This window comes from Equus asinus, chromosome 3 (assembly GCF_041296235.1).
Source record: "Equus asinus isolate D_3611 breed Donkey chromosome 3, EquAss-T2T_v2, whole genome shotgun sequence".
Classification (NCBI taxonomy): Eukaryota; Metazoa; Chordata; class Mammalia; order Perissodactyla; family Equidae; genus Equus; species Equus asinus.
Genome location: NC_091792.1, coordinates 9,166,421 through 9,194,308, shown reverse-complemented (window position 1 = coordinate 9,194,308; position 27,888 = coordinate 9,166,421). Strand labels below are relative to the sequence as shown.

General features: G+C 37.0%; 1 protein-coding gene across 1 annotated transcript in view; it reads left to right on the top strand.

Moving 5' to 3' along the window:
* Positions 1-27,888, top strand: part of LOC106840255 (bifunctional heparan sulfate N-deacetylase/N-sulfotransferase 4) — a 268,031-nt gene that overhangs the window by 201,048 nt on the left and 39,095 nt on the right. The window contains exon 7 of the mRNA XM_044767308.2: positions 21,252-21,434. Within this exon, the coding sequence (XP_044623243.1) occupies positions 21,252-21,434 (183 nt within the window). The remainder of the gene's footprint in view (positions 1-21,251; positions 21,435-27,888) is intronic.

Genomic DNA, 27,888 nt, shown 5'->3' with positions numbered 1-27,888 from the left:
GGTGGGCCAGCCTAATCGGCTCCAGTCTGAGGAAGCAAAGTAGTGCAAAAGAGAGAGGAGAAAATTAGGGTCGTTTGGAGATGTTGGAAAGAAATTGCTGGAATCCTTAACAATCTCTTAGCACTGTTTCTTATACTAAGATTAGGGTTAACTGTTATTCCTCTTGGTGAAATGTTTCTGCATTCTAGTCGACTACCATACTTTTAGTGAAAATATTGGTGGTGATGACTCTTGAGGAAAAGGTGTTCGGGGCTTCTCTCAGAGCCTTTCCCATAAATGAATCCTATTCTCCTTACCTGTGAGGTGGTTCTACGTGCAAGGCTTTGTGCGTTAAGGAAGTTTTGTCAAAATGCTACTGACTTCCTGCCGTTATTTAATTAAAGTTGGTCTAATATTGTATTTATAATCTTATGTGATTTACAGTCTTCCAATAAACTGTATTAGATTTGTAGATACTCTTCCTCCAAACTCTAACTTGGAAAATGGTACCAATATAGATATCAAGAGACTTTAGAAAGCAGAACTTTCCATTTTTAACTAATCAAAATTTGTATACATGCATGAAAATGATTAAAAGAACTATCAATGGTTAAAATAGGAAAAGGTTTGGGGTTTCCAAAAAATAGCTTGAAAAAGGCACCAAGATTTCTGAAGACCCACATCTGTCATTGTTGTGCATCCACTGTACATTCAAAAATACTGTTTTTGTGTTCACTGTGAGCCGAGTACTTTCCTTCTCGCAACAACCTTATGTTGAGGGTATCGTGAGCCCTATTTGCAGATAGAGTCACTGAGGCTCTGAGAGGATAAATAAATTCCCCAAGGCCAACAGCTAGAAAACAATGAAGTCAGAAGCAACATACAGGTGCATCTGATATCCAATTCTGTGCTTTCTCCCCACCCAAGACTGCTTCTCTGGGAGGTGCAGCTGTTCCATTTGGAGACAGCATATAACATTTTTGAAAGAAGTTTTTGAATGATGCTTCCTTTGACATTTTCTAAAGGTCTTTGTAAACCTCTATGAGGATTATCAATTTGGCTGCACCTCTCTTGAGTTTTGCGCTTAACTTCAAACACTTTATTACCTAGTGTGAACACAAGTTTCATTATTTCTGCCAGAGTGTTCACATTCAACACAGACTTTATAATCATGTGCCTCTTATTATTTGACTTAATATGTTCTCCAAGGTCATCTTCAGTCTGCTCACTTCTTTGACTAGTCCTTAATATTTCATAAGCAGTGATCGATTATGTAATTTGTATATTCATCACCTGTCTAGAGTGAGTGGGACCAAAATCCATTTAGTGTGAGATGTACTAAAATGAGCAATTCACAACTATCTTGGGAAGGCAATCTGAAAGAATACTCCCATTTTCCAAAGAAAGGATTACACCTTGAAGTTTTCAGTTTGGTGGCAAAGTGGGTAGCTGTTCTTTTGCTCAAACACATGTGCTTTTTTGAGATATGAAAATCTATGAAAGCTGGTTTGAAAATGTAGATGTGCATGTTTTACACCATGAAGAAAGTAATTTAGGAAAGTATGATAATATCCAGTATGCCTAAATGTAGTGTGAGGAACTGACAGCTCAGCAGAGATGTGCGGATGAGAACCTGGATGTGGAAATGACATTTTAAAAAAGGAAAAGAAAAGAAATAAAGGAAAGCACAGCTGAAAGAGAAGTAAGTTAGTATTTTTGATCCCCAAAGTACCAAAAATATAGGATGAAAAATAATCAGCATGAATTTCAGATGTAAGATCTAGCAGCTCTCACAGACTGTCGTGATCTCTACAGAGAAAATAGCGATAGACTGTGTTTCTTAGGACCACAGTCAAGATCCACTGGCTGAGCTGATTGGGAAAGCAGTAACAAGGGCAACAAAATTAAAGACATTAAAGAAATTTGTATCAGATGTAAGAAAAAAATTATGCATTAACAAAAACGTGATACATTGTACATACAGTAGTGTTTAAGAGCCTGGATTTTGGAATCAGAAACTCTCATGTTTTAAGCCCAGTCTGTGTTATTGCGCGTAGGTTATGTGATCTCTCGAGTTTTGGGATCTCTCTCCATCAGTTAATGAGTGATCTACCGCACTTGCAAAGACTAGAATATAGGGGCTACTTTGTGAGTGCTGGTGATTAGACATTTTAAACTTCAACTGTCCTCTGAATCAGTGACTAAGCAAATAAATGCTTTTAAGCTTGAACTGTATTGAATGAGCAGCTTGAAACTGAACTGATTGTTCTTCTCAGGTGTATTATTTCTCTCTGGAATGCCCATCGCTTGTAGTATAGTGTGGTTATGTTCTAAGACTAGTGCTAGCTGCAGTGAACATTGAAAAGAGCAGAGGTATAAATATGCAAACCTCCAAACTAGAAGGCTTACTAAGACCCAGATAACCATTTAGGTGAGAAGAGTCTGCCTCCCCTTTTACCATCATGAAGGCAGCAAAGAAAACCCGAGATCACCTAGTGACAGCAAGTGGTGAATCCTGGGTATCGTATCAGTGTCCCTCTGCTCACTTGTAGTCCAACAGGCAAAAAAGGTAAGTCTCATGGGGAAAACAAACACATTATTTTATTAAATGAATTGAATGTGCTCCAGGTGAGCAGATGTATTATTCAACGTTTGAAGTCTTTTGAATGCCAAATTACTTAAGCTGGATAGTTTGGGATTTCATGGAATAATTATTAAGCAGATCTGCGCATGGATGCCTGTTAGTTTTTGCGCCAACCAGCAGACGGGAATGCTTATAAGGTTTAATCACAGAGCCTCTTCTCTGTAGCTGCAGCTGAATGTCAACTTATCCTCCTTAATCTGAACTCAGCCCTAAACCTCATGGATGCATGTCCAGGCAGACAGCTCCCAAAACCGTTCTCGCTAAAGCACTCGACTCTGGTGCAACTTTCATCTCCTCCTGCGTGATTCCTAAAGCAACCCAGATTCGGTTGTCACAGTATTTGCTAATTTCTATTCATCTAGTTTCTTTCTGTATATTAAAAATCACATTTAATTTTTTAAGTAAATGAATTTTTACAGTAAACAAACAGTTATTTCAAGTTAGACCCAGATATTCTTAAAAGTCTTTCCTCATAAATCACCTGCTTTCCCGTATAGAAGCTGATTATGAACTAATGCTTTAGCACATTTAGGAACACTTGGTTTTACACTAGCCCCTTTTGTTGCTGCATGTTGCTTTCTAAGTGTATTTCACAATGGATTCGTTGCCATTATGCACCTCCTAAAAAGCAACTACATAGGCCTATCTGACAGATCATGCCACATACTCACTAAGAGCATAACTTCTTCTTATCTTTTTCGGTTTTCCCAGTCCTTCAGTGAGTTCTTTTGTTTGCAAGAGGTTCATAAATCTGAGCCCTTGGTACTCGTACAAAAATACTCAACACTTCCGTTTGTCATTTGCCAACAAGTAGGCAGAAGATAAGGAGCCGTGATGAACCCAGCGTCACGCGGCTGCTGCATTTCTCTCTATCACTCCTTCATCATGTGTTCCTCATTTTCTTATTGAATGAAGCAGCAGATGGTATCCAAGAGTAAGAGAAATTAATTTTCCCATCAAAAATGATTAGTTCGACCAAAAACTACATGGTAATGAGCAAAATCATAAACTGTGAACACAAAAATTCAGGAGGTTTATGGTACTTCACAAATTAGACAATACTGGATGGCGTACAACCTGTTCCGTGATTCACGTTCTCAGCCTGATTGCTGATGTCACCAATATTTATTTGTCTTCACCATGAATTGGCAATGCGAAATCTTCACACAAAGTGGAAAATAACTTACAGGAAAACAGCAAACAGCTACAAGACAGCGTTTTCTTTATCTATCTAAAGAGATCCCTTTTTGAACCCAGGATTTGTCTCTATGCGTTGAAGCATTGGATGTACCTTCAGTTCCTTGCTCAGTGCCAGGAATGGAGTAGCAGAGCTACATATAGCAGTGCTTCTCTACTACAGAAGACAGTGAAACAAGCCCCCAACCTCGTATGCCGCCCATTCCTTCACTTATCACCCTGTAAGTGTCTTTCTCAGTGCTGACTGATCAGTGATCTTCTCCATCCAGCCTCCAGTTTTCCTAACCTATATCCCACTGCTCCTTTATATAAACGCTCTACTTCTGCTAAAATGGCCTGCTCCTGTGTTAGTCTGCTCCGGCTGCCGTAACAAATACCACACGCTGGGGGCCTCAAACAAGAGAAATTTATTTTCTCACAGTTATGGAGACTAGAAGTCCAAGATCCAGGTGTCAACAGGTTTGGTTTCTTTTGAGGCCTCTCTTTTTGGGCTTACAGATGGCTACCTTCTAACTGTGTTCTTCAGTGGTCTTCTCTCTGGGTTTGCGCATTTTGGTATCACTTTCCTCTTCTTATAATGACAACAATTAGATTGGATTAAGGCCCACCCTAAGGGCCTCCTTGTAACTTAATCACTCTTTAAAGACTCTGGCTCCAAATAGTCCCATTTTGAAGTATGAGGGGTTAGGGCTTCAATGTACGAAATTTAGGGGGACACAATCAGCTCATAAAAACTCGCTCTTCCCCAACGTGACTTATGTGTCCCATTTTCATGCTTTCCTTCCACCCAGAGCAAAATAATACTAAGAGCTTTCTTCTTGAGGTAGTCAAAATTTATCTATATTTAAAGTCTAGTCAAAATTCCTCTTATTTCATGACCTCTTCCTAGTCCATGCCAACACACCAAGGGCCTCCTCTCTGTGCTCAAAGCAAATGCTATCCACTGTGTTCATCCAACTGCCTTACAATATATTTGTGTTGCTTGTTTTCATAATTTTTACCTTGTTCTTTCTGTTGACACTTTCACAGGATTGCATTTTGTGTCTGCGTAAATGCCAGTGATTCCAAATAAATATAACTCAATAAAATTAGGAAAATTGCTGTAAATGTTTAATATTCTCTTTACATCTGCTATTTCCCTGCTAAACAGTGATCTCATGGAAATATAAATATTATATGTTAATAACTTTATGAACAGCATAAAAAGACAGCTTTCAAATTGAATGAATGCTAGAAAATTTGAAAAGTTACTTTTCCTTTAATTTAAACATTTTAAGTCACTATATATTGATCAAGCAATCTTTCGCTTGTCTCTTCATGGATTTCTAATTTCAATATATACGTTTAAAGGAAAAATATTTTGGGCTCACTTTTTAGAAAGGTCAATGACGATTTCATTTTATTTGCAATAGTTTTACACAGTTGCTAGAGGACCACATGGATACCATTACTGAAATTTAGAAGTTTAGAAATTATGCCAGGAACTCACAGAGTACAAGATGAAAAAATGCAGACAATTTATCCCTGCTCAAGATATGTTCATAATCTAGTGGAAGAGATAGTTAATTAAAAAACAGTAAACAATAGCATAACACCATGTTCAAAGTGCTATAGGAATGCAGAAGAGAGAAAAAAATTTTATTCACATGTTGCCTCTTTGATCTTTCACTGAAGAAATATTACTAAGAAAACATTTAGCTCTGATGTCGGATGTGGTGAAGTAAAAACACACGGTATCTGTAAGGGCACCAAATTAAAGCGCAGGAACAATTTTCAGGCACATAAATTACTTTGTTGCAGGAGCAGGAGGGTCATGAATATGAAAAGCATTGAATTCTGAGACAATTTGTCATTATTAAAATTAATGCTCTGTCAACCCCAAATCTCTGTTTCAGCAATCCTTTTGTGTTGCTGCAGCTGTTGAGTTCCCAGATCCAAATGTTCTAGGGGATCCAGCAGTGGTGAATGCACTATACTTTTTAATCTGTAATAGTAGACTGTAATGTGTAATGGTAGGCTGTCAGGATCTGACACATGCTCAACACTCAAATCGCAAAGAACCGCTGTGATAGATAACTGAGGATGGAGCTGTTTGGTACTGGGAAACGGACACTTGACAGGGATGTTTTTGTTCACGATGTATTTAAAAATATAGCCTGCTGGCATGCACATCAGATTCTGACAGCTTGGAAATTATAGAACATTCTGGTAGTACAATAAAAAGACTGAGGCCAGCAAAACCCATAGTTACATAAGTATACAATAAAGAGTAGAAAAGAGGAAAAAGAGAGTCAGAGGGGACAAAATGGTGAAATGGAGAGATACAATTTTAGTTTCTTAGATCTTCTTATATTTACACTGCAAAACCACTGTGAGGATACCATCATACTTTAGCATTGGCCCCCAGATTAAATTCATTGTTCCACATGGTTCATTTTAATTAAAATTTCAGTACCATTATTTTTAAATATCATATGTATTTTGACATTATTTGTCAACTGTGAAGTTTCAATAGAGGAGTTATTCTAATATGCTTCATTTCACATAAGTTGGAGTAGTATTCATATCTTTTATATGACTTCTATACTAAAAGGCAACAAAGGCAAAAAAACACACAGATACTTTCAAATGAGGAACCAATACCTCTTATAAGTTAATTCAAATCAGTATTATAAGTGGATATTGATTTAATTCATGTTAAAACAAGTTTTAACATAGATATAAATATTATCTCTATTAAGGTGTTTGGATAAAATATTTCTTAAAAGTACCATATTTCTGTGAACCGTTAGAGAAGTATTATTGAAAAACATATGATGACTATATACGAAGTTTATTGAGAACTCTCGCGTGTGCTATATTGAACCCTGCTTCCAGCAAGTTAGGGGATTCCATAAGAATATCTTAGCCAGCATCCATAACTCTGTAGTCACTTTCAGTTATAACGACATTATAAATAGTTTAAGGTAAAATTTGTGATTTTAAACCCAGATCAAAGTCCTTTTCTTCTCCTCCCAGTGCTGACTGTGTCTGCCTGTCTCCCCAGTAGCTTGGAGTTGTGGTGTGTGTGCACGTATGTGTATGAAGGAATGTGCAAGTGGATGTCTGTGAGTGCATATACGCATGAGTGTGCTTAGTGTGTGTGTGAGTATGTGTGAAAAATCTGGTGTGAAAAGTCTGGTGTCTGCTCTTGGCAGTGTATGTACTCCATCCATCATAATCCTTCTTGTTCTAAAGCCTGCTTTTCTGAAGTCAATATAGGTACTCTAGCTTTCTTTGTTTTGTGTTAGCATAGTATATCTTTCTCCATCCTTTTATTTTTAACTTTGTTGAGTCTTTATATTTAAAGTGGATTTCTTGTAGACAACACATGGTTGAGTCTTGTTTTTTCAATTCATTCTGTCCATCCTTATCTTTTATTTGTATTTAGGCCATTTATAATTAATGTGATTATTGATACAGTTAGATTAGTATCTACCATGTTGTACCTGTTTTCTATTTGTTACATTTGCTCTTTGCCCCCGATCTTTCTTTGTGTTATGTTTTTAATTGAGTATTTTATATGATTCCGTTTTACCTCTTCTTTTAGCATATCAATTATACTTCTTTTAAATTTTTTTAAGTGATTGCCCTAGATTTTACAATATACATTTTTAAATAAACTGTCCACTTTCAAATAACACTATACTGCTTCACGTGTAGTGCAGGTACCTTGTAACAGAGTATTTACAATTCCTCCCTCCCACTGCTTGTGACATTCTGTTCATTTCGCTCATTCACATGCTATAGTTACCCAATGCATTGTTGCTATTATTGCTGTACAGTTATCTTTTGATTAATTAAGAATAAGAACAATAAAAGATTTTAGTTTACCTTCATTCCTTCAAATAATTTTCCCTTTTTTAGTGTAGATCCAAATTCCTGAACTATATCATTTTCCTTTTGTCTGAAGAACTGCTTTCAGCATTTTTTTTTTGGCAGGGTAGGTCTCTTAACAAAGGATTCCCTCAGTTTTTGTTTGTCTGAAAAAGTATTCATTTCTCCTTCACATTTTACATTTTTTTTTTCCTGAGGAAGATTCACCCTGAGATAATATCTGTTGCCAGTCCTCTTCTTTTTGCTTGAGGAAGATTTGCCCTGAGCTAACATCTGTGCCAGTCTTCCTCTATTTTGTATATGTGGGTTGCTACCACAACATGACTGCCAACAAGTGATGTAGGTCCATGCCCAGGAACCAAACCCAAGCTGCCAGAACAGAGTGTGCCGAGCTTAACCCCTAGGCTATGGGGCCAGCCCCTCTCCTTCACTTTTGAGGAGAATTTTGTTGGATACAGAATTCCAGATTAGTAGTTTTCATCTTTCAACACTCTAAATATTTTATTCTCTCCCCTCCTTGCTTGTGTGGTTTCTAATGAAAAGTACACTGTAATTCTTATTCTTACATGTCCATAGGTAAGGTATTTTTTTCCTCTGGCTTCCTAGGTGTGTTTTGTTTGTTTGTTTGATATTTAACCTGCCTGGAGTTCTCTGAGCTTCCTGAATCTGTGGTATGATATTTTTCATGTATTTTAGAAATTTCTCAGCTATTATTACTTTAAATGTCCTTCTGCTCCATTTTATCTTTCTTCTCATTCTGATATTCCAATTATACATATGTTACAAATTTTGGTATTGTCCCACAGTTATTGGATGTTTTGTTTTGTTTTCATTGTTTTTTTTTTTCTCTTTTCACTTCAGTTCGGCAGGTTTCTCTTTACTTGTCTTCAAGTTCACTGGTTCTTTCCTTGGCTACGTTGAATTTGTTCGTAAGTTGCCAATTCACTAATTAACAGCAACTCATCAAGGATGCTCTCAGCTTGGCAGGCTGACCCTTTCAGGAGGCCTGTGTGGGTTCATCAGGAGTCATAATGATTGGTACCCATAACCCATAGCACAGAGAATGGATGTGGGAGATCCAAGTTCTACTCAACCTCTTTGACAAACTCCTTCAATCCCCACACGTTGAGGTCCACACATCCTAAAGCCTCTTCCTCTTTGAAGTCCCTTGCCTCCAGGGAATTCCTCTTTGCAATTATGTGCAAAATAACTCAAGCTAAGATGTTTTTGCTGACATCATCTTGACCCACAATCAATTGATGGGTCCTACCATGGAAAACTGAGCTAGACCAAGAAGAAAGCTTAAAAAAAAATTCTATATAATTTTTGCTTGAATCCTAGCCTAGGAACTCATTTTTTTCCCTTTCCAAGGATCCTGCTTGCCTTCCTCATGATAATACTCCAAAGGTACGAGAAGGAATAGAATTAGCATAAATGTAAGAAAATTTTTATCTTTTTGCTCTTCTTTTGAAAGGATACCCTGCATATCCTCAATTTCATAATTGTCATTTATCAGACTACTTCCTTGATGTTTGAGCAGGTAGAGAGTCAGCGAATTCTGTAGAGTTAAAAATGCCAGGGTAATCATCAATACTTCTCAATACTCCTTGGCAGAAAACTATAACTATTTTTTAATATGGCCAACCTGTAGCTATAAAGTGAGTTGTTTAAAATATAAAAATATACTTTAAAAGATTGAAAATGTTACTGATTTACAGAAAGCATGTTTGGGATCATTTCAATCTCTATCTTCCAATCATTACCAAGAAATCCCTTGTCCCACTTTTCTTCCATTCCATTAATTTGGCAAATCCTAAACTCTAGAATAATCCAATGGTCTTCTCCCTTCAGATCTGCAGCTGGCTTCTAATTGAAGGAATGCTGAAGAATATCATACAGATGGGAGTCTATATAAATTTATATGGGCTCACAAGGACCCTAGAGCAGTCACAGCAAGTGTCTGTGCCTTTATTTTTAGCTCTCTGTCTGATTCGTTATAGCCACTGTTTTGAAGTTCTTGTTTCTCTGAATCTTTTGTTATATTCATCTCTCCATTGTTTCCTGTTTTGGTAAAATAGTTCCAATATTCATCCAGCTACCTAAGCCAGAAAACTGAGTATCACTTTGATCCCTTCTTTTTCTCGCTCCTCACCTATAATCAAGCACAGATCATTAGAAATTCATTACCTTTGTCACCATCTTTATTGAGATATAATTGACACATAACATTGTGTAAGTTTAAGATATACAGCATGATGATTCAATACACATATATCACAAAATGATTACCACAGTAGGGTTAGTTAACCCTCTATCACCTCACATAATTACCATTTCTTTTTTGTGGTGAGAACAATTAAGATTTACTCTCTAAGCAACTTTCAAGTATATAATACGGTGTTGTTAACTATAATCACCATGCTGTACACTAGATCCCCAGAACTTATTCCTCTTATAACTGAAAGTTTATACCCTTTGACCAACATTTCCCTATTTCCCCCACCCTCCAGTCCCTGGCAACCACCATTCTGTTCTCTGTTTCTACGAGTTTGGCTTTTTTGGATTACAAATATAAGTGAGATCATGCAGTATTTGTCTTTCTCTGTCTGAATTATTTCACTTAGCAGAGCGCCCTCAAAGTCCATCCATTTTGTTACAAGTGGCAGGATTTCCTTCTTTCTCGTAGCGGAATAATATTCCATGATCTCCATGTCTTTGGGGTCAGTTCCTGGAAGATTATTGTGATGCTTTGGTAGTGTCATGTTCCCCTGATTTTTCATGTTCCTTAAGTCTTGCATCTCACATTTCACGTTTGAAGTTGCAGTCACCTCCTCCAGTCCTTACTAACTGACATCGAGAGAGAAATGCCTTCTGTCAGCCCTGCTGAGATTCTGGGGCTTTCTCAGTCCTGTGAATACAGTTGCTCCATCCTTCTTGCTTCTTATCCTGGCCAAACTCTTAAGCTTGTATGCCTTCTCTCGATACTGCAATGCACCAGGCTGGGTTCTCACAGCCTCCCTTTTGCTTTCCCAAGGGTGGAGCTAAAGTTCACATTTGTGGTCTCTCTGTGGCCCACAGACTCTGGTGGTTTTCTGCACATGCTCACTAGCTGTCTGCCAATGCTTGTCTTTGCTGATCTCCGGAGCACACTGAGAGCCGGCGACAGTGTGGCAGTGTGTGTGGGTGAGGCATGCAGAGTGCTGGGGTTGCCTATGTGCTATTTGGAGGGATCTGTGGGCAGACACTCCCAGAGGCTTCTGGGTGTGCTTTTTCATGGAGTCTGAGAAGCAGTTAGTGGCATCCATGTCTCTTTAATACCCCCAGAGAATCTTATCTGCCCCTCTCACAGCCTCTTCCCACCTTCAACTCATGACTCAGGACTCTGGATGGGGTGAGAGAAAAATGGGCCTCTTTGGTGGCATTCTACACAGCTGGAAAAGTTGGCTGCTGGCTCACACCCTCTCACTTTCCCCCTCAGGAGAAATCACAGGCCAAGAAAATCTCTCTTGGCCCTAAACTGTGCCATCTTGGGGAAAAGGTGACTTGAATAAAGTTAAACTGTTCGTCTTATGCTCTCCAATGCATCCAAAATCGGTTTTTTTGCTCTAACCATGGTGTGCTGGAACTTCTCCACTGGAAACCTGGACTTCCATAAAGGTTCTATTTTCTATGGGTAATTGTCTAAGACAGTGTTCTCCAGGGGCCCCTGGACCACATCCAAGAGGGGCCGAATCCAGTTCACAGGCCACTGCCAGGTCCACACCTGGGACCAAGATCTATTATCTTGGTTGTCTGTTATCTTGTTATCTGATACCTGTTTCTGATGCACAGGTGGGGAAACTCCTTCCAGCTTGCGTGGCATATGATGCTGGATCCCACAGCTCCCTCAAAGGCAGTTTTGTCTGTGGTTGTGTGACAAATTGTTGCTGTTGAGAGAGGGACACAAATGAGGGACATCTTACTCAGCCATGTTGCTGACATCACTCTTCACGTTTGGTCATCTGAACATCACTTGAATCTGTTTAATTTCTCTCCTTTTCCACTGCCACAGTTGAGGTAATCATTATATCTCAATCTTAAGCCTATCAAAGCCTCCTAAATGACTCCGAACCTCCCATCTTCACCCTTCTTCCTAAGGCAGTCAGGATGTATTTCCTAAAATGCATATCTGACTATGTTTCATCCCTACTCAAAATCTTGCAGTGTTTCCCCATTATTCTTAGGATTAAAGCCCAAACCCTTCAAGAATTTAAAAGATCTCTGCGGACCGGTCTTTTCCTTTCTCTTGCTACCCCACCCCCTGGCATGGACCCCATTGTACTTTTAGTTTCTCGAATGCACAGTCTCACCAACTGCTTTCACATCTACAGTCCCTTCTGTCTAACAAGTGACCTCAGCCCCTTCCATACGTCTTCAACAGTGCCCAGTTCCAGCACCTGTGTGATATCAGAGAGCATGGAATTTCCACAGCACATTGTATTATAATCTACTATTTTCTTCTGTATATCCCCATTTGACCTTAAGTTCCTTTAGGCAAAAACTATGTATAATTTATTCACAATTATATCCCCAGGCACTTAGGAGGCATTTAATAAATATTCGTCAGTTGGTTGATTGTTTGAATAAATAAAGATGATCTTTTTTTTCATTAAAAATGGTCGAACTCTATTTGAGACTGTTAATGCAGCTTACACTGATCACTAATGGATGTGTTTTCTCTACCTAGTGGCTGAACTGCCCATGATTATTCTTGGGGTTATATATTTGCACTTCAATGACTTTTATGTGGCATCATTGCAACATGATTGGAAAGGAGATTTGATCTCTTGAAAAGAGAGGAGTACTAAATAGCCCAGGTGGGAAGCAGCGTTGGTTGTTGGTCTCTCTTTGTGTAAAACTGGGAGATCTTTGTTCAAAATCAGGGTATACTAAAAGGCAATTACTGTGACATCTAAAACCTCAGGTCTGACTTGACTATTAAAGGAAAACAAAACACAAATGTATGCAATAACGATATGGTGTGAGCATGCATTGCCTTTTAATGACTTAGGCCTCTACTAATGTATAAGAAAAGTGGAGAAAAAGCTCCTGCTCACTGATATATAGCAGGAGCCTTCTGCTTTCTGTTAGAACAGCTGCCCTATTTACTGTTGCCTTGACAAAGTCACTGCCCAACTTCTTTATTCAGGAAGATCAGTGTTTACACTCTAGTTGGTCTTGAATCAAAACAGTTCTGATTTGTTAATAATTTACCAACCAAATATTATGACTGAAAAACTGGGACGCTGGTAAATAATCAGATGCAGAATGGAGCTTCTGTTGCATTTATTCTGATAACGGAAATGGAAAACACAAAAAATGTAATTTAGCAATTCATCGTATCCTGTTAAATGCCAGCTGTTTTCAGGGTTTTAGGATAGAATGTTTTGTTTTTCCCCTCACGTCTTCAGAATATAGGGAATAATTAGAAAGCAATTAAGTTACTCCACGTTTTCTGCTAGCAAAAGAAGTGTGTGTTACCAAGGACATTACCATTTGTTTATTCAGTAAGTATTCGTTGCACACCCATGTGTATGCCAGGCATCTTACTAAGCGCTGAGGATGCAGCGCTCTACAGCGGAAGAGAGCCTGGACTCTGAGGAGCTTGCATTCTAACATGGGAGTGAGGGACTAGATAACAAATAGCCAAACAAATACCTAATATGCTGGGTGGTGAGTGCCCTGAGGGTCAAGGGGATAGGGAAATGGCTGGGGAGTGCTCTTTGATTTAGGGTGTAGGGTTAAGGCAAAGCAAGACATCAGCTCGTCATACTACCACCCTTGAGTAGTGTCTGTTTCTAAAATCTACTCACTGCAATTTTTGAAATGAAACAGAGGAGTCTGTTTAACAATCTCCTCCTGTATTGATTTTTAACTGCAGCTGTCAGAGGTGATTCTGGTGGATAAAGCTTGCATTTATTAAGAAATAACATGAAGACTACAAAAGAGCTTCATATATTAGGCATCAAACTTAGTGATCTTTACTCTGATAGAGACATATCCAAGATTCTCTGGTTTAACTAGAAGTTGCATGTATTGTCATAACCCATGGTATGTGCAGTTGATTTCAGTAGAACAAAGAAACACCAACTTTGCTTACAAAATATATTATTATCTCTGAGTTATAAATCAAATAATTTATCATTTGATTTGATATGTTAACTATTCTATAGTTACTTTAATTAAATTGTGCATAATGATGATAACTTTCATACAGTGTTTTTCATTTTGCAAAGTGTTTTGGCATACCCCAACTCGCCTGAGCATGACGTTGGAGGAAACTAAGTTATCGTTTTTATGTACAGTAGAGAAGCCTGATATTCAGAGAAGTTAATCAATACAGTAAGACAGAGAGACAGCTCTCAAACCCAGGCTTTCTGGTTCCAAATTTCATGATTGTCCACATTTCATGTTTGCACTGTGTGCAAATCAAACCAACGTGAATTAGAACAGCAACTCCAAGTCATTTTTCTATGTTTTCTGACTTATGCAATAAATAAAGTTTCCTGAGATAATATTTTAATCTCTGTCTCTTTTGATTTTTTTAAACTCTTTGATTACCGTTATTTTCTTCATTAAATCTGCTTCAAATTGAAAAACAAAGGTTTAGTTTTTCACACATCTAACATAAACTTCCTTAATGGTCAAGGGCATATAAAGCTAAAGCATCATCTAGGAATAGTAATTAATCATAAATGCCTGTGGTAATGCACATCTTACACTAAACCACAAGTCACATGGAACAAAAGAGTCCTTTCTGCTTAGGGAAGTAGCCTGAGTAGGAGAATCAATGGCTGGAGTTGACTCTGAGTGCTCGTTTAAAGGCATGAACTAAATCACTCTTAGTAATCTGCTGTTTTCCTGTCCATCTGACCTACAGATGGTGAGATGTGTTTCATTTTGGAGCTTTTCTTTGCTTCTTTTTCTTCCTTCCTTTTTTTCTCTTCCTTCTTTTCCTCCTTCCTCTCTTTTTTCCTTTTTTCTTTCCTTCCTTCCTTTTTTTTCTTCTTTCTCTCTTCTTTTTCTTTCTCTTTCTAAGAGTAGTTCTTAGAGGAATACATCTTGGAAGGTCTGTCTAAATCAAACATGTTTCTTTAAGATTGGAATTACTTTCTATTTCTATATCACATTTCTATTAAGAAAACTCTTAATCTCCTCAACTGAAATTATCATTTCTCTTTTCAGTAAATATTATCTTGAAATGTACAGAGCCAACAAGCAGTTGAAATGTACATGTGTGTATAGATAGAGATTGAAATATCAACTTTTATTTCCTCCATTTCTTAAAGAATTAAAAATATATAAATAAAATTTTGCATTGGACTAATTCTAGGGAAATTATATAAAGAAATCTTGTGAGTTTTAACCTAATATTGTTACAGATAAAATCTACCAAGTAATTAAAATGATAGGAGAGAAGCAGATGATGAAAGGAAGTTAGATAAACTTCTTGTCAAAGTCTCTGGCAGAAACGTGAGTGTGAAAGGGCACTGGCTCTGAATTCACACACCCCAACTTTGAGCACTGGATTTGCCAGGATTCCCTGTACAATCTTGGAAGGATCACTTGACCCCTTTGATCCTCATTTTCTTTTCTCTAAGTATGAAGTTTTCTTAGTACCTAATCACGCAAGACAACAAAAGTGAACATAAAACAAGTTGGCAAAGTTATAAAAATAAATTAACATTATGATTCAACGACATAATGTGCTCAGAAGAGATCAACCATTAGACAACTATTCAATATATGTTACATTTTGGAAAAATAAAATGGTATATATCTCAATGGTGAATTCCAAGCTAATGATGGTCTCTTAGATTGAGTGGCAAAATATAATTATATTAGGTTCGGGCAAATATTTCTTACTTTGGGTATCTGAGAAGATGGATGTAAGCATTTGCCAAGTTATTAGTTGCCCAGGACTGAAAAGCTGCCCTGCGATGCCTATAATTATTGCTCAAGTCATGTCACGTGTGTTTAAATCTAGACGTGCACTAGAGTTCAAACTGGTAATGTGAAGCATAATCTGACTCAGCATCTCTTGTTGGTTCCAGCCTATGTTCAGAATAAGATAAAAACACAAAATTGCCTTTTATAGGAAAAATATAAGTACAATGCCAAAGTCCACCAGATGGGCCATCAGGGGCACCTTCCCTTATATTCCATTTAGCATCGTGTTTTAGGAAAACTAAAAGCCTAATAAATAATTTAACAAACTAATGGACATATTTTTAAACACAATGGACTCATTCTGAAAAGGGGCAGGGCTGCAGAGGCAAAAATGGAAATAAACTGCTAATATTTAGTGCTTATCTTGAAAGTACTGTGCTGCAGCATGAGCACAGAACGAGCTGCCTTAAAGTGGGGCACATCTCTTCTTACTCTGCAAAGCTATCATTTCTTTCCAAATTTGTTATGATAATGTATTTTTTTTCTAGGAACCATGTATCTGACTACTCTGTAAGTGATTTGGTATTTAAAAGCAGTATAAGGCACAGAGCTAATATTTAAACATTTAATGTGCACTTTAAGTAAAAATGTTGCTCTAAAAAATGACTTTACATTCCACTTTATGCTTCATATATATTCTGCTTATGGATATCAACATCCATACAATTTACAATGACATTGCTTTTGTCATACAAGTATGAAAAGCAAGAAAACTATTCTGGTATTGGCAATCAAAATATTTTGATTCAATTTAGAGGGGATTGATGCTTCATTTTATGGATAAAATGAGGTCTTTATTTTTTATTTTATTTTTCCCTTTTTTCTTTCTCCTATATTTTGAGTATTAGCAATTTTCATAAGAGATAAAAATGAAATGCTATAGAAAACAATTAATTGTATAACTTGCGATTAAAGACTGGGGAGGATAGCCCCATACCACATTTATACAGTGCTGTCCCGTTTGTCACTATGACGGGGCTTCTACCCACCGTTAAAGGTCCCCCATAGAGTTCAATTACTGTTATCTAACTCCCTATTATCGAGATTTATACAGTGATATATTTAAAGCCTCCTTTTTCCTTGGACTATATTTACATCATTAAATTGATTTATTCCATAGGTGATGATCTTCGCAAATTTGGCACATGCATATTGTGTCTGGCATTTGCGTTAAAGCTACACTGTTTTGTTTCTAATGAATGGAGTAATTAGACCATGAGAATGCCTTCAAGCTTGGTTCTCTATTTTTACGACAGATGAAGGAAAGAATTCAGACTTGTTTCATGTTTGTTATAATGGAGTTGAGAGTGTTGAGAGTTGAGGGAGAGATATATGTAGAAATGGCAAAGACAGAGACAGCCCAGAGGCCAGCTTGATGACAGAAGTCATGGCACCCAGACCTCGGTGGCCCCTCTGCAAGGCCCGCTGGCTGCAGTTGGCCTAGTGATATTAGCACTTGATGTCTTATTCTTAAACTCACCCATTGAACGTGATGTCCTTGCCTGTCTTTGTCACATGACAGATAAAGCTCTGCTTGTCTGGATCAATGCATATCTCTGAGCAATATTTTGAGGTAAAGTGAGTTGCATCTATAAACAATTTGCAGCGATGTAACACGGGGATCCAGAAGGTGTTTTGGGGAATACTGAGCAAGAAGATTCTTACTATATATATAAGGAAATGACAATAAAAATAAATAAATAAAAGGACAGGATAAACAGAGGAACATACACAGTCATGTAAAAAATAGCAATATATTATGTCTGTGAAAAATTAGTTGTTTGCTATTATCTCATATTACATATCCTTTGATTTCCCTTATTTATGCTTCAAACCACATCCATTCTTAATTTGTCTTATTCTCCCTACACTCTCTAAATAGGTTTTGTTTTTTGAAACAAGTCATTTGTCCAGAAACACTAAAACAAAAATGCTCTGTCCGCACATTAGGTGCTTTTAGCAAGCCAGATATGCACAGCTAAGCTGTGCTTGCAGAATTTTTCTTCCTAAAGTGCAGTCAACTGACATGTACCAGCACTAATTTGTTTCTAACCAATAAGGCAAGTGCACATGCTGCCCAGTCCAACATGACTGCAGCCATCGGCACAGGGAGCTCACTTTTATTCTCAGCAAAGGGGTATTTAGATGCAGAAGCGTGCCTCAGCCTAGAACCACACAGCGTCTCCAGACTCCCCTTTCTTCTGAAGGCGAATTTTCCTACCCTGCATTAAGTTTTATATGTCCTTCAGAAAACAAGGCGTGGTCTCCTAACGGAATTCTGGATACATGATTTGGAACTGTCTGCCATAAAATCTTTTGAAAGCATTGTGTTAATGCGCTAATGAAATGGTAATGTGCATTTTCCCACGATATAAAAATATTATTTACAATACACTTAGAATAGAATTTTTATTTATGATTTTGTCACACTTCAGACACTCGCAGGTGCCTTAAGTTTCCATCCTAAGATAACAACGCTCGAGGGCAGGTGGTAGACTTCCAGGACGTTATTGTATTTCTTCAGGCCGTCAGCTTGCAGCTTGGTTTTTCATAATAATTTCAGTCCTGAGAAACTATAATTATTCTGAAGCATACTACTTACATTGTCTTATTTCTTAATTACAGTAGTGACATGAGATAAATGCATACTTATTGGGATCAAAGGCATATTATTTTGTGGTAATTATAAAGAAGTTCTCATGACAACAGTTGCAATTATATGGTCATCAACTACTGATACCATGTTATGTTCTAGAAACTCTGTAATTAAGTCCTACCAAGAGGGCACTTCCTTTTTGGGGAGAAAAAAGAGTTTAAGAGAGGGAGAGATTGGCTGGTGTAAAAATCGGTGACATAGAAACCCTGCACCTGTTCAAATGATTCCACAGAAATCTCACGTAAGAACATTGTATCACTAACATTTGGGGGATTTAATTGGAATTTCTATCTAAACAATCTATGTAAAGAATGTTCTTTAAAATAGCCTTTCTCTTTTTTGACCTTTAGAGTAAAAAGCTCTGAATATACCCCAGGGGAAATAATGGACTGGAAATATGATAGGAAGGATCCTGCCTTCAAAGATAAATTTGCAGTCTATCAGTAAGATTCTTTTCAGATACTATAATTCATTGTCTCAAAAGTTTTCCTTTAAGATTCCAAAAATAATTTATTTTCCATCATTTCAATTTAAAAGAAAAAAGAAAAACTTTAAGTTGCCAAGATAATACATAGATTTTCCATTTTCTTCTATACAAAGATATTCTTGGTCTTTTGCTTTCAAAAAGGCAAAAGGGAAAAAAGGGTGGATATCAAACTGTAAATAAAATTATTTGGGTGAGGGTCACGTATAGCCCGTGTCAGATTTGGGAATCAAACCACCTGAGTTTTGAATTCGTCTCCGCCATTGACTAGATGTGGGACTTGGACAAGTTACTTACCTGTGCCTCAGTTTCTTCATCTGTAAAAGGGGGCAATGACTGTACCTACCTCATAAGATAGTTGTGAGGATTTAATAGTTTCATATATGGAAAGGGCTTGGCTTCATGCCTAGCGCATAGTAGGCACTATCTCCTCTGTAGGTGTTGTTTTATGTCATTTAGGGATGTTCAGGACAATGGGCCAAGCTCTCCCACTCTCCTCCCCGACTTCAACCGTGGTGAAGAGTCTCACCAATCGTCTTAATAGGCTTTCCTCAGAGAATCCTTTTCAGCATTCTAGTATAACACATGCAAAGACAGCGTTTTTTTCCAAAGTAAAAAGGGAATTTAATGAACCTGATATAAGACTTATAACTTCCACTACCTTGCCAGGGCGTTGTTTTTTAAATTCTAGTACAAGCTAATGTTCTATTACTTTTAGGACAAAAGGTGTGCTTTTTGGGCATTTCCAGTTATCCCATGACATGTGAGGTCTTGGGAACGAAAGTTCTACAGTATATAATCTTTTCTCGGTGCCCAACAATCCTAACCAGGTTGCGATGACATGATATTGGAATGGTTATTGCAAACCCATTTTTATTTCCAAAATAGCCCAAATAACCCAAATAAGCACGTCAAGAAACATAAACGCTTTAAAAAGTTTCAGTGAGCGTCGATACAAAAATTAGCCATGCGACGCAACTTTCCCTCTAAATACGGACCTGTGGATATTATTTTTCTAGATAATTTCACATTATACTTGTTTTAATATTATTATTTGCTACTTTATATCACTCTCATTTTTCTAATGACGTTAATAAAGTACTTAATTATGTTAGTTGCTCTGAAATACTTATATGTCTAAATAACAATAAAATAAATTTTAAAATACATATGAATATAACATGAAGTTAAGGAACAAGTATAAATTGCTTATGGTAGAAAATGATGAACTTCCTTTTTATGAGTTACGTTAGTAATCTCTGCAATTTAGATCAAGATTATGCAAGCTCTCCTTTATTAAGTATTTTTTAATTTCTTCTGTAATCTCTGATGGATTGTATATTAGATTATATCTGTAATCACATTCAAATTTTTTATTGCTCTTTCAAGAGCACTCAATCTAGATTTCACTTTTTCTTAATCTCTGATCCATGAAAGTACAATACCGAAATGCTGTGATACTTTTAGGGTTAATATTGAGATAGAAAAATTGTAAAAGGATTGGTGAGTATGGAAGAGTTTTAGCTAAATGCAATCAGTTTCCATGCAAACATTAATAGTTTCTTTCTTACAGTAAAAATTCCTCATTAGACCACAAAGAAACAAAGTTTTTTGAGTCTGATTCCATTTCAACCTGTATACATAGCTAAACCAGAAAAGATACAGAACAATTGTTTAATTTTTGAGCTGGTCTAATTCTGGTTCTTTACCAGTCTGGAAATTATTAGATAATTGGGTTTGATGATGTATATTCCACAGTGGGGGAGAAAATTAGTATGGAAAGTAATACTCTACTTTTAATGAACAGTGAAGGGATGCCAATCTCAATTTCAGTTTTAGTTTTGAGTGAGTTTAAGAGTGACTTTGAAATAGAAATCAAATGTGTGGTAGCTTTCCACCGTATTAGTCTTTGCAAACTGCCATAACAGGAGATTAGGTGGTTTAAACAACAAACATTTATTTTTTTCACAGTTCTTGAGGCTAGAAGTTTGTGAACATGGTACCAACAAATTCAGCCTTTGGTGATGCATCTCTTCCTGGCTTATAGATGACCGCCTTCTGGCTGTGTCCTCACTTGGCCTCTTCTCTGTGTGCCCCTGGAGGGGAAGAAAGAGAGAAAGCGCTGATATCTCTTGCTCTTCTTATAAGAACATGAGACCTATCAGATTAGAACCCCACTCTTACCACCTCATTTAACCTTAATTACTTCTCGAAAGGCCCTATCTTCAAATATAGTCACATTGGGAATTAGAGTTTCAACAAATAAATCAATGCGGGGGGGCACAATTCAGTTTATAAGACCTCCTAAGATGATAATTGCACTTCTCATGAAATTCCAAGTTGAGGTGAGGTGCTGCCTAGAGCCTCTATGTCCCTTTTTAGCTTATGCATATGATATTTTATGGTCATTTTTATTTATCTTTCAGATCAGCATTTTCATGACCCATTTGTCGAACTACGGGAATGACCGCCTAGGGTTATATACCTTTGTCAACTTGGCCAACTTCGTGCAGAGCTGGACCAACCTGAAACTGCAAACTCTGCCACCAGTGCAACTAGCCCACAAGTACTTTGAGCTCTTCCCTGAGCAAAAAGATCCTCTCTGGCAGGTAACTTTCAACATTCTCTCCTGGGATGGGAGGAAAGAAACTAGCAATTTATGATTGCCTAGTATTGTTGTGTTTGAAACTCTGCTAGAGATATTAAAACTGGCATTTAACACGAACTTTTACATACAATAGCTTCATTCTCTTCAATAATATTTTTGTTTGTTTTATGGATTAAGTATTTTCACTTTTTGTTTGTCTGGAGTTTTGTTTGGTTGGTTGGTTTGGAAATCTTGCATTGAGGATGTTGTTTTACTGTTGCTGTCTTCTTGGAGTTAATCATTGGACTCACATTTAGTGTGAGCACTAAACTATCAATAAAAATGGTTAGGCATTGGGTATCTAGGGAGATAGAAACCAAGGGCCACCATAATCTAAGACCCTATAAATAGACCCTGATATATATGTGTACAACACAGATAGTGTAAATAAAAAGGGAAAAGCAATTTTGTTCTCATGCTCGTACAGATTCTGTCTTTAATATGTGTTCATGTTTCTTTAAATCTAACTAATCTTTTACTTGGATCAGATCTATTAATAAAAGAAAGAATTGCCAGTTTTAGGATTGCTGTTACAAATAATTCAACTTCATGTGGGAGCCACTCAGGCTCAAAGCATGAAAATGTACGCTATCTGCTCTGCTTCTTAGCAGTTATCTAGGAAAATGCTACCTCCCACTTTCTTGGTTCTTTGTTCACCAGATTACATTGACCCACACAATCAATAAGCTGGCTGCAGAGAGCAGATCAGATAGTTCCCTGCTAAGCAGTCGGTCGAGGGGTAGCATCATCATTAATGAAAAATCACTGTGAAACAGACTTTTTACTGTCCTCTCTCCCTCTCCTCAAGACTCTGCATTTCTCTTTATTCCATAATTCATGTCACATGCCACTCTGTGTCTATATAATCAGGAATTCATCCAGCACATGTTTATTGAGCATGTACTATATGTAAGGCAAGGCCAGTTGCTCTAGGGAATGCAAAGAAGAATAAAATGCAGTATTTTCTCTCAAAGTCAGGGGAGGATTTTCTTGTTCTTATTATTCGCTGTTATATATTTCAAAATGTGTTTTAAAACTTACTGCTACAGTAAATCATACCTTATTCTGATGATTAATTCAGCAGCCCTTACCATTTGTGTTTACGTTGAACTACACATTCTAATTCTTTTCCCCTTCCAATAAGTTGCTTGACCATATACGTGTTTGGTGTATAAGTTAGACAAACAGGTAAGTACATAAAGAATAGTTATGAGAGTGGATACAGTCACGCCAAGTAGGTGTTGAATTTCATAAAGGCAAAGCATTGTGTCCTGTAAATAGGAGTTACTCAAAAGTGCTCACATGCTTATAAAATTGATAAATCATTGATAACGTATTGATTCTTTTATCACAGATGTTTATTTATGAGATATCTATAATTCATGGCACAGTAACAATAAAAAGTAGCCAACTTAATAAAGCTTGCAGATAGCTGACACATAAAAAGTCAGTCACTGCTCCCAAGCTCTACTCTTCCTTTTCCTTTAGAAAAAAAGATAGGCCAGTTCCAATATGATTTGGCAACATGACGATTGTAAATATTGATTGAATTTTCGTTAAACGTAAAATACTATGTTAGTTGATTGAGGGTATAAACGAAAATTAGAACTACTAATTTACTAATTTAATTTTGAATAGCATCATATATGCCAATTTCTAGGAAATTCTTAATGAATGATAAAATTAATCAGAAAAGGCTGCATGGAGTTCACAGATTTTTGTTATTGTTGTAGTTTATATATGTCTAGGAGTCTTTATATATATATTATTGAATCATAGCTTATTATAAGAGTATTTAAATAACACTCGAGGGTAAATGTTTTTTACTAAAAGACTCGCTTTGCTATCATGTGAATTATATTATTTGTTTGGTTTCTTTTGATGGAAAAATTCAATAAAATTGCAAACATTTCCCATTAACAAAGTGCTATATATTCTCAAATATATTTAAGAAGGAAAACAAGGAATAGAATACAGAAGGATAGTTAAGTTCAAGATGGGATTACTCAGAAACATGAGACTGTGAGGACAGTTGATTTATTGAAGCAAATCTGATAATCTTTGCCAATTATAAGCATCCAAAACACTGCCAATGGCTAAGTAAAGATAAGTGCATAATACTTTCTTTTTTCCCTGGTCCTTGTCTCTTCTTTTCATATTTATATTTATCATCACAAAAAAGCCACAAAAGAGTTGTATGTATTATCATCCTGTCCTTTATACAATATGAATTTAATTTTACAAAAATCATATAAGTAGGGGCTAGCCCTACGGCCTAGGGGTTAAGTTCGGCGCCCTCTGTTTCAGTGGCCTGGTTCCATTCCCAGGCGCAGACCTACATCAGTCATTGGCGGCCATGCTGGGGCGGCAACTCACATACAAAATAGAGGAAGCTTGGCACAGATGTTAGCTCAGGACAAATCTTCCTGAACAAAAAAAAATATATATATAAGCATAACCAGCACTAATTCAATGTTTGATAGCCCATTCCTCACAACCCTACAGACTGAGGCTTGATTAGTATTGTGTTTCTCTTATTATATATTGTCAAAATAAAACGTTCAGGTACCTTTTTGTATTTATAAGCACGACTACTTATTTAGCGTGTTTTACTTTTAAACAGTAAGTCAACTGTTATTTCTCCTTAGATTTTCAATTCACACTTTTTTATTACCACAAATGAAAAGAAAACGTGCAAAACAACCCTCTTCACATCTATTTAACTTTCTTTGGTTCCTTATGTAAATTTTCATTAGCATCAACTACTATGTATGGGAAACTGCTTTGTCACCTAATTAGAAATTGCAATATGAATATCTGTCAATGGCCAGCATGGCAAGGGCACCACAGAACGTGTCTGTGCTCCCCTCACTGGAAGCCGATTCTTTCAAAGCTGTTTCTGTGAGAATATGTGCTGACGACACACAAGAAATTCTATCCCAGAGAGTTTCCTCCTCAGTTTAGTCCCTAGTGTGTAATTCTCATAAAATTATACTCACGGGCACCCATTAATTCATGTGCCCCTTTGTTTTGTTAGAATAATCACTATGAAGTATGAAAGAGTGGGGTTTCCTCATTTTTTTTACTCTCACATAGAAACCAAAAACGCGGCACGGAGGCAGTTGAAAGGTCAGGTTCTTGCACATTCACTAATCGATGCTTTCAAGCTTTTAAACTGTCAGGTTAGCTCAGTCTCCGTCTTCACTCAGTCACTCTAGTCTCACTGTCAACAAACATGCCAAGCGTCATGTGGCTTCCAGCTTGCCTCTGGGACGAGGGGAATGCTCAAGGAGCTGTGGTCTCTCTTGCCTGCCAGTGTCTCCAGGATTACAGCAGGAAAGCAAAGCAGAGAGTGTTAACCTTAGGAGGTTAGCACCTTTGTTGATTCGAGCTATGAAATCCTCCAACTCCAGCTTAGAAATGCTGAGATTTGAGTATTTGGGACATGGGCAAATCATAGGATCTGGTGACATACACACTGTAGATTCTATTTTTATCTGTCTTAGAAGGAATAAATGAATGCTGACACAGAGAATTACAGATTATAAGAGCAGGAGAAGCAATTAGGGACATCTAGCCCAATTTATTCATTTTAGAAGAAGTGGATGACACCTAGTGTGGTAAAATTTCTTGTTCTAAGTCACTTGGCTTATTAGGGACAAGTCAGGATTAAAGTTCAGGTGCTCTTATTGCTACTCCAGTGTAGTTCCAACCACACCAAGATGGTAGTTTTACATTTATAAAAATAAATCTACTTCTATCATCAACTCTCTCTGTAGAAGGAAATTTCAGGGATATCCTGTTACTTCAGAAGAATCTGATGGTCAATTCAGTGTGAATTTATTTGACCCATACTTTTGAAGTAACTACAAAATAAAAAGAAAATCTTTGCCTTCATAGAACTTATAAACCATAATAGCTCCTTGTTATGTGAACAAAATGACGTTATAAATTTGTCTTCATATTTATTCCTCTCTATACCTTATTTATGACTATTATTGCACTTACCACATGGTATTGCAGACACACCTCCTGTCATATACCGGCTCATGCAAAACTTTAGGGGTAAGACTATAGTTATTCGTGTTGTAATCTAGAACTTAGCATAGTGCCGTAACCGCTGTCTTTAAAATCTCATGAATGAATAAGCAAAAGCAGACGTGTGGGTGTGTGTGCACAAAGAGCAGTAAAAGTGACACACTTGCTTCTTAGAGAAGAGTAGGGATGTGGTGGGAAATAACCTTGAGGAACACATACAGGGCAGGCAGGAACGCTGTGAAAGCTACCCGAGTAATTTGGATCTTATAGGCAACAAGAAGCAAGTATCTATAGGTTCTGAAGATGAGAGTGAAATAATAATAATTTTTAAAAACCATGTTGGCCAGTAAAGATTATACCAGAAGACTTTCTCCAGGAGAAGGAAGAACTGGGAGGAGCTGAAGTTAGGACCATAATCTAACCATAATCTAAACCTGAATAGCTTCATGGTTGTGAAAAAGTGAGATCTTCAAAGAAAAAGTGGTAGAAATTGTTTGTGAGTGAGACACTGAGATTAAAGGAGGATTGATCCATAAGTAATTACCCCCACAGCTGGGGAAATAAGAGCTCTATAATTTTATATTTTTTACTTCCATTTATTCATCTTTCAGCCTTTCTAGTGAAATAGCCGGAGTAGTTTTTTATCACTTCCCAGATGGCAGAGTAGAGGCACAGACTTCATTATCATCTTACCTATTTTTTCCTAATTACAATTTGATTTATGTATTACTGTGTTGCATTTCTCTTCCTCCCTCAGAATAGTATTTAAATCTTTCAGGAATCCTTCCTAAATATGTAGACAATTCCTTATAATTTTAATTCTTTCACTTACAATTAAGCACTTCACTGTTTTGATTACACAAGGTTGTCAGATAGTCTGACGTCCAGAAATCGTAACATAAGTTGTGAATTTTCCTTTTCCTGTCAATCAGTTGCAGATATGACCCTGTCAAGTGTCAAATTCCCCACAAATAACTTACTGAAGTTTAGTCAGAAAAACTGCTTGCAGATAGCTTACTAAAATAAAATAAAATGAGGTTATAATGCTTTTATATTTTCTGAACTAAAATTATCATAAAACAAATATATTTTGAGCACCTAATCCAAGTATAACACAAAAAAATAGTTCAACTGAATTTTTTGTGTGTTCCCTACAGAAATATCTGCTAACTTCAATGTCATACTATGAGTGAATACCCTATATGAGACTAATTAATGGGTTTAAAAATCAGCTTCTTGTATTGAGTTGGCTGTTTAGATTCCTGACAAGAGATTCATAAAACCATAAATAATAACACATAAGGTACTAGATGCAAGAATGTGCAGTCATCTGATTGAAAATACTCAGAATTACAAACTAAACTTGTCACCTTCTCCTGGGGCCAGTTTTACTCTGGGAGTATTTCATGCCAACAGGATCAATTTGTTTAAATAAACACGGGTATAATGTGGTGAAGAATGCACAGATGTTTAGAATAAATCAGGGGTACTTTGTGTTTAGGCCGCACGTGTGGGGCTGTCACCCCAGACTCACACAGAGCCACAGGCCCTTGTACCCACTCCCACCCCCAGAGGTTGGCATTTACACTCCTCGGGGATTCAGAGCGCTTGAGTAGAAAAGTTTGAGTAAGAATCAGGCTGTTAAGTGCTCCCGAAGTTCTTTGGAGAGAGCATTCATTGCGGATCAGTGCACTCGGAAAGGAAAGGCTTCTCCAAGGAGGTGATGGACTGGCAGGGTTTACATAGTGTGCAAGTGGAGTTGAGTCTTTGTAAAGATGGTGTGTGTCTGAGTTTCTCCAAAAGGGTTTGTTGATTTAGAATAAACATCTCTAGAGTATTAAACTTCCTCATCAGTGTACTGGATCGTATTAGACTTAAACGACATTGAGAGACAGAAAATGAAAAGTCAGCAGCCTCTATAGTACAGGTTTGGGAAAGGATTTTGTTTAAAGACATGTACATGGCAAAACTTAATAAGCAGAAGAAATTGAAAAATGATACAACCAGATAGAGAGGAAGAAGAAGAATTTAAAAAGAAAAACAGGTTTCATAGCATTCTCCTTTAAACAGTGAGGTCAGAGCAGCAGAAGGCAAACAGAGGAGAAATGAAGAGGAAAGCAAGAATCTCAGAAATGTTTCTAATTAACAAAATAATTCTTCTACCATGAGCACTGGGCATTTTTAAAGTTTCACCTATTAAGGTCTAGGTATGTCCTAGTTATCTGGAATAAGCACATGACTTGAGAGGGGATAATCAATCTAAATGATAATTCCACAGTGTCCTTGTCAGTGAAAGATGTGGAGAAGAAATGAGCAAAGCAGATTTTTAGTAGAGAAAAAACAATGTGGATTGGAATAACTAGATCTAATAACAAAAG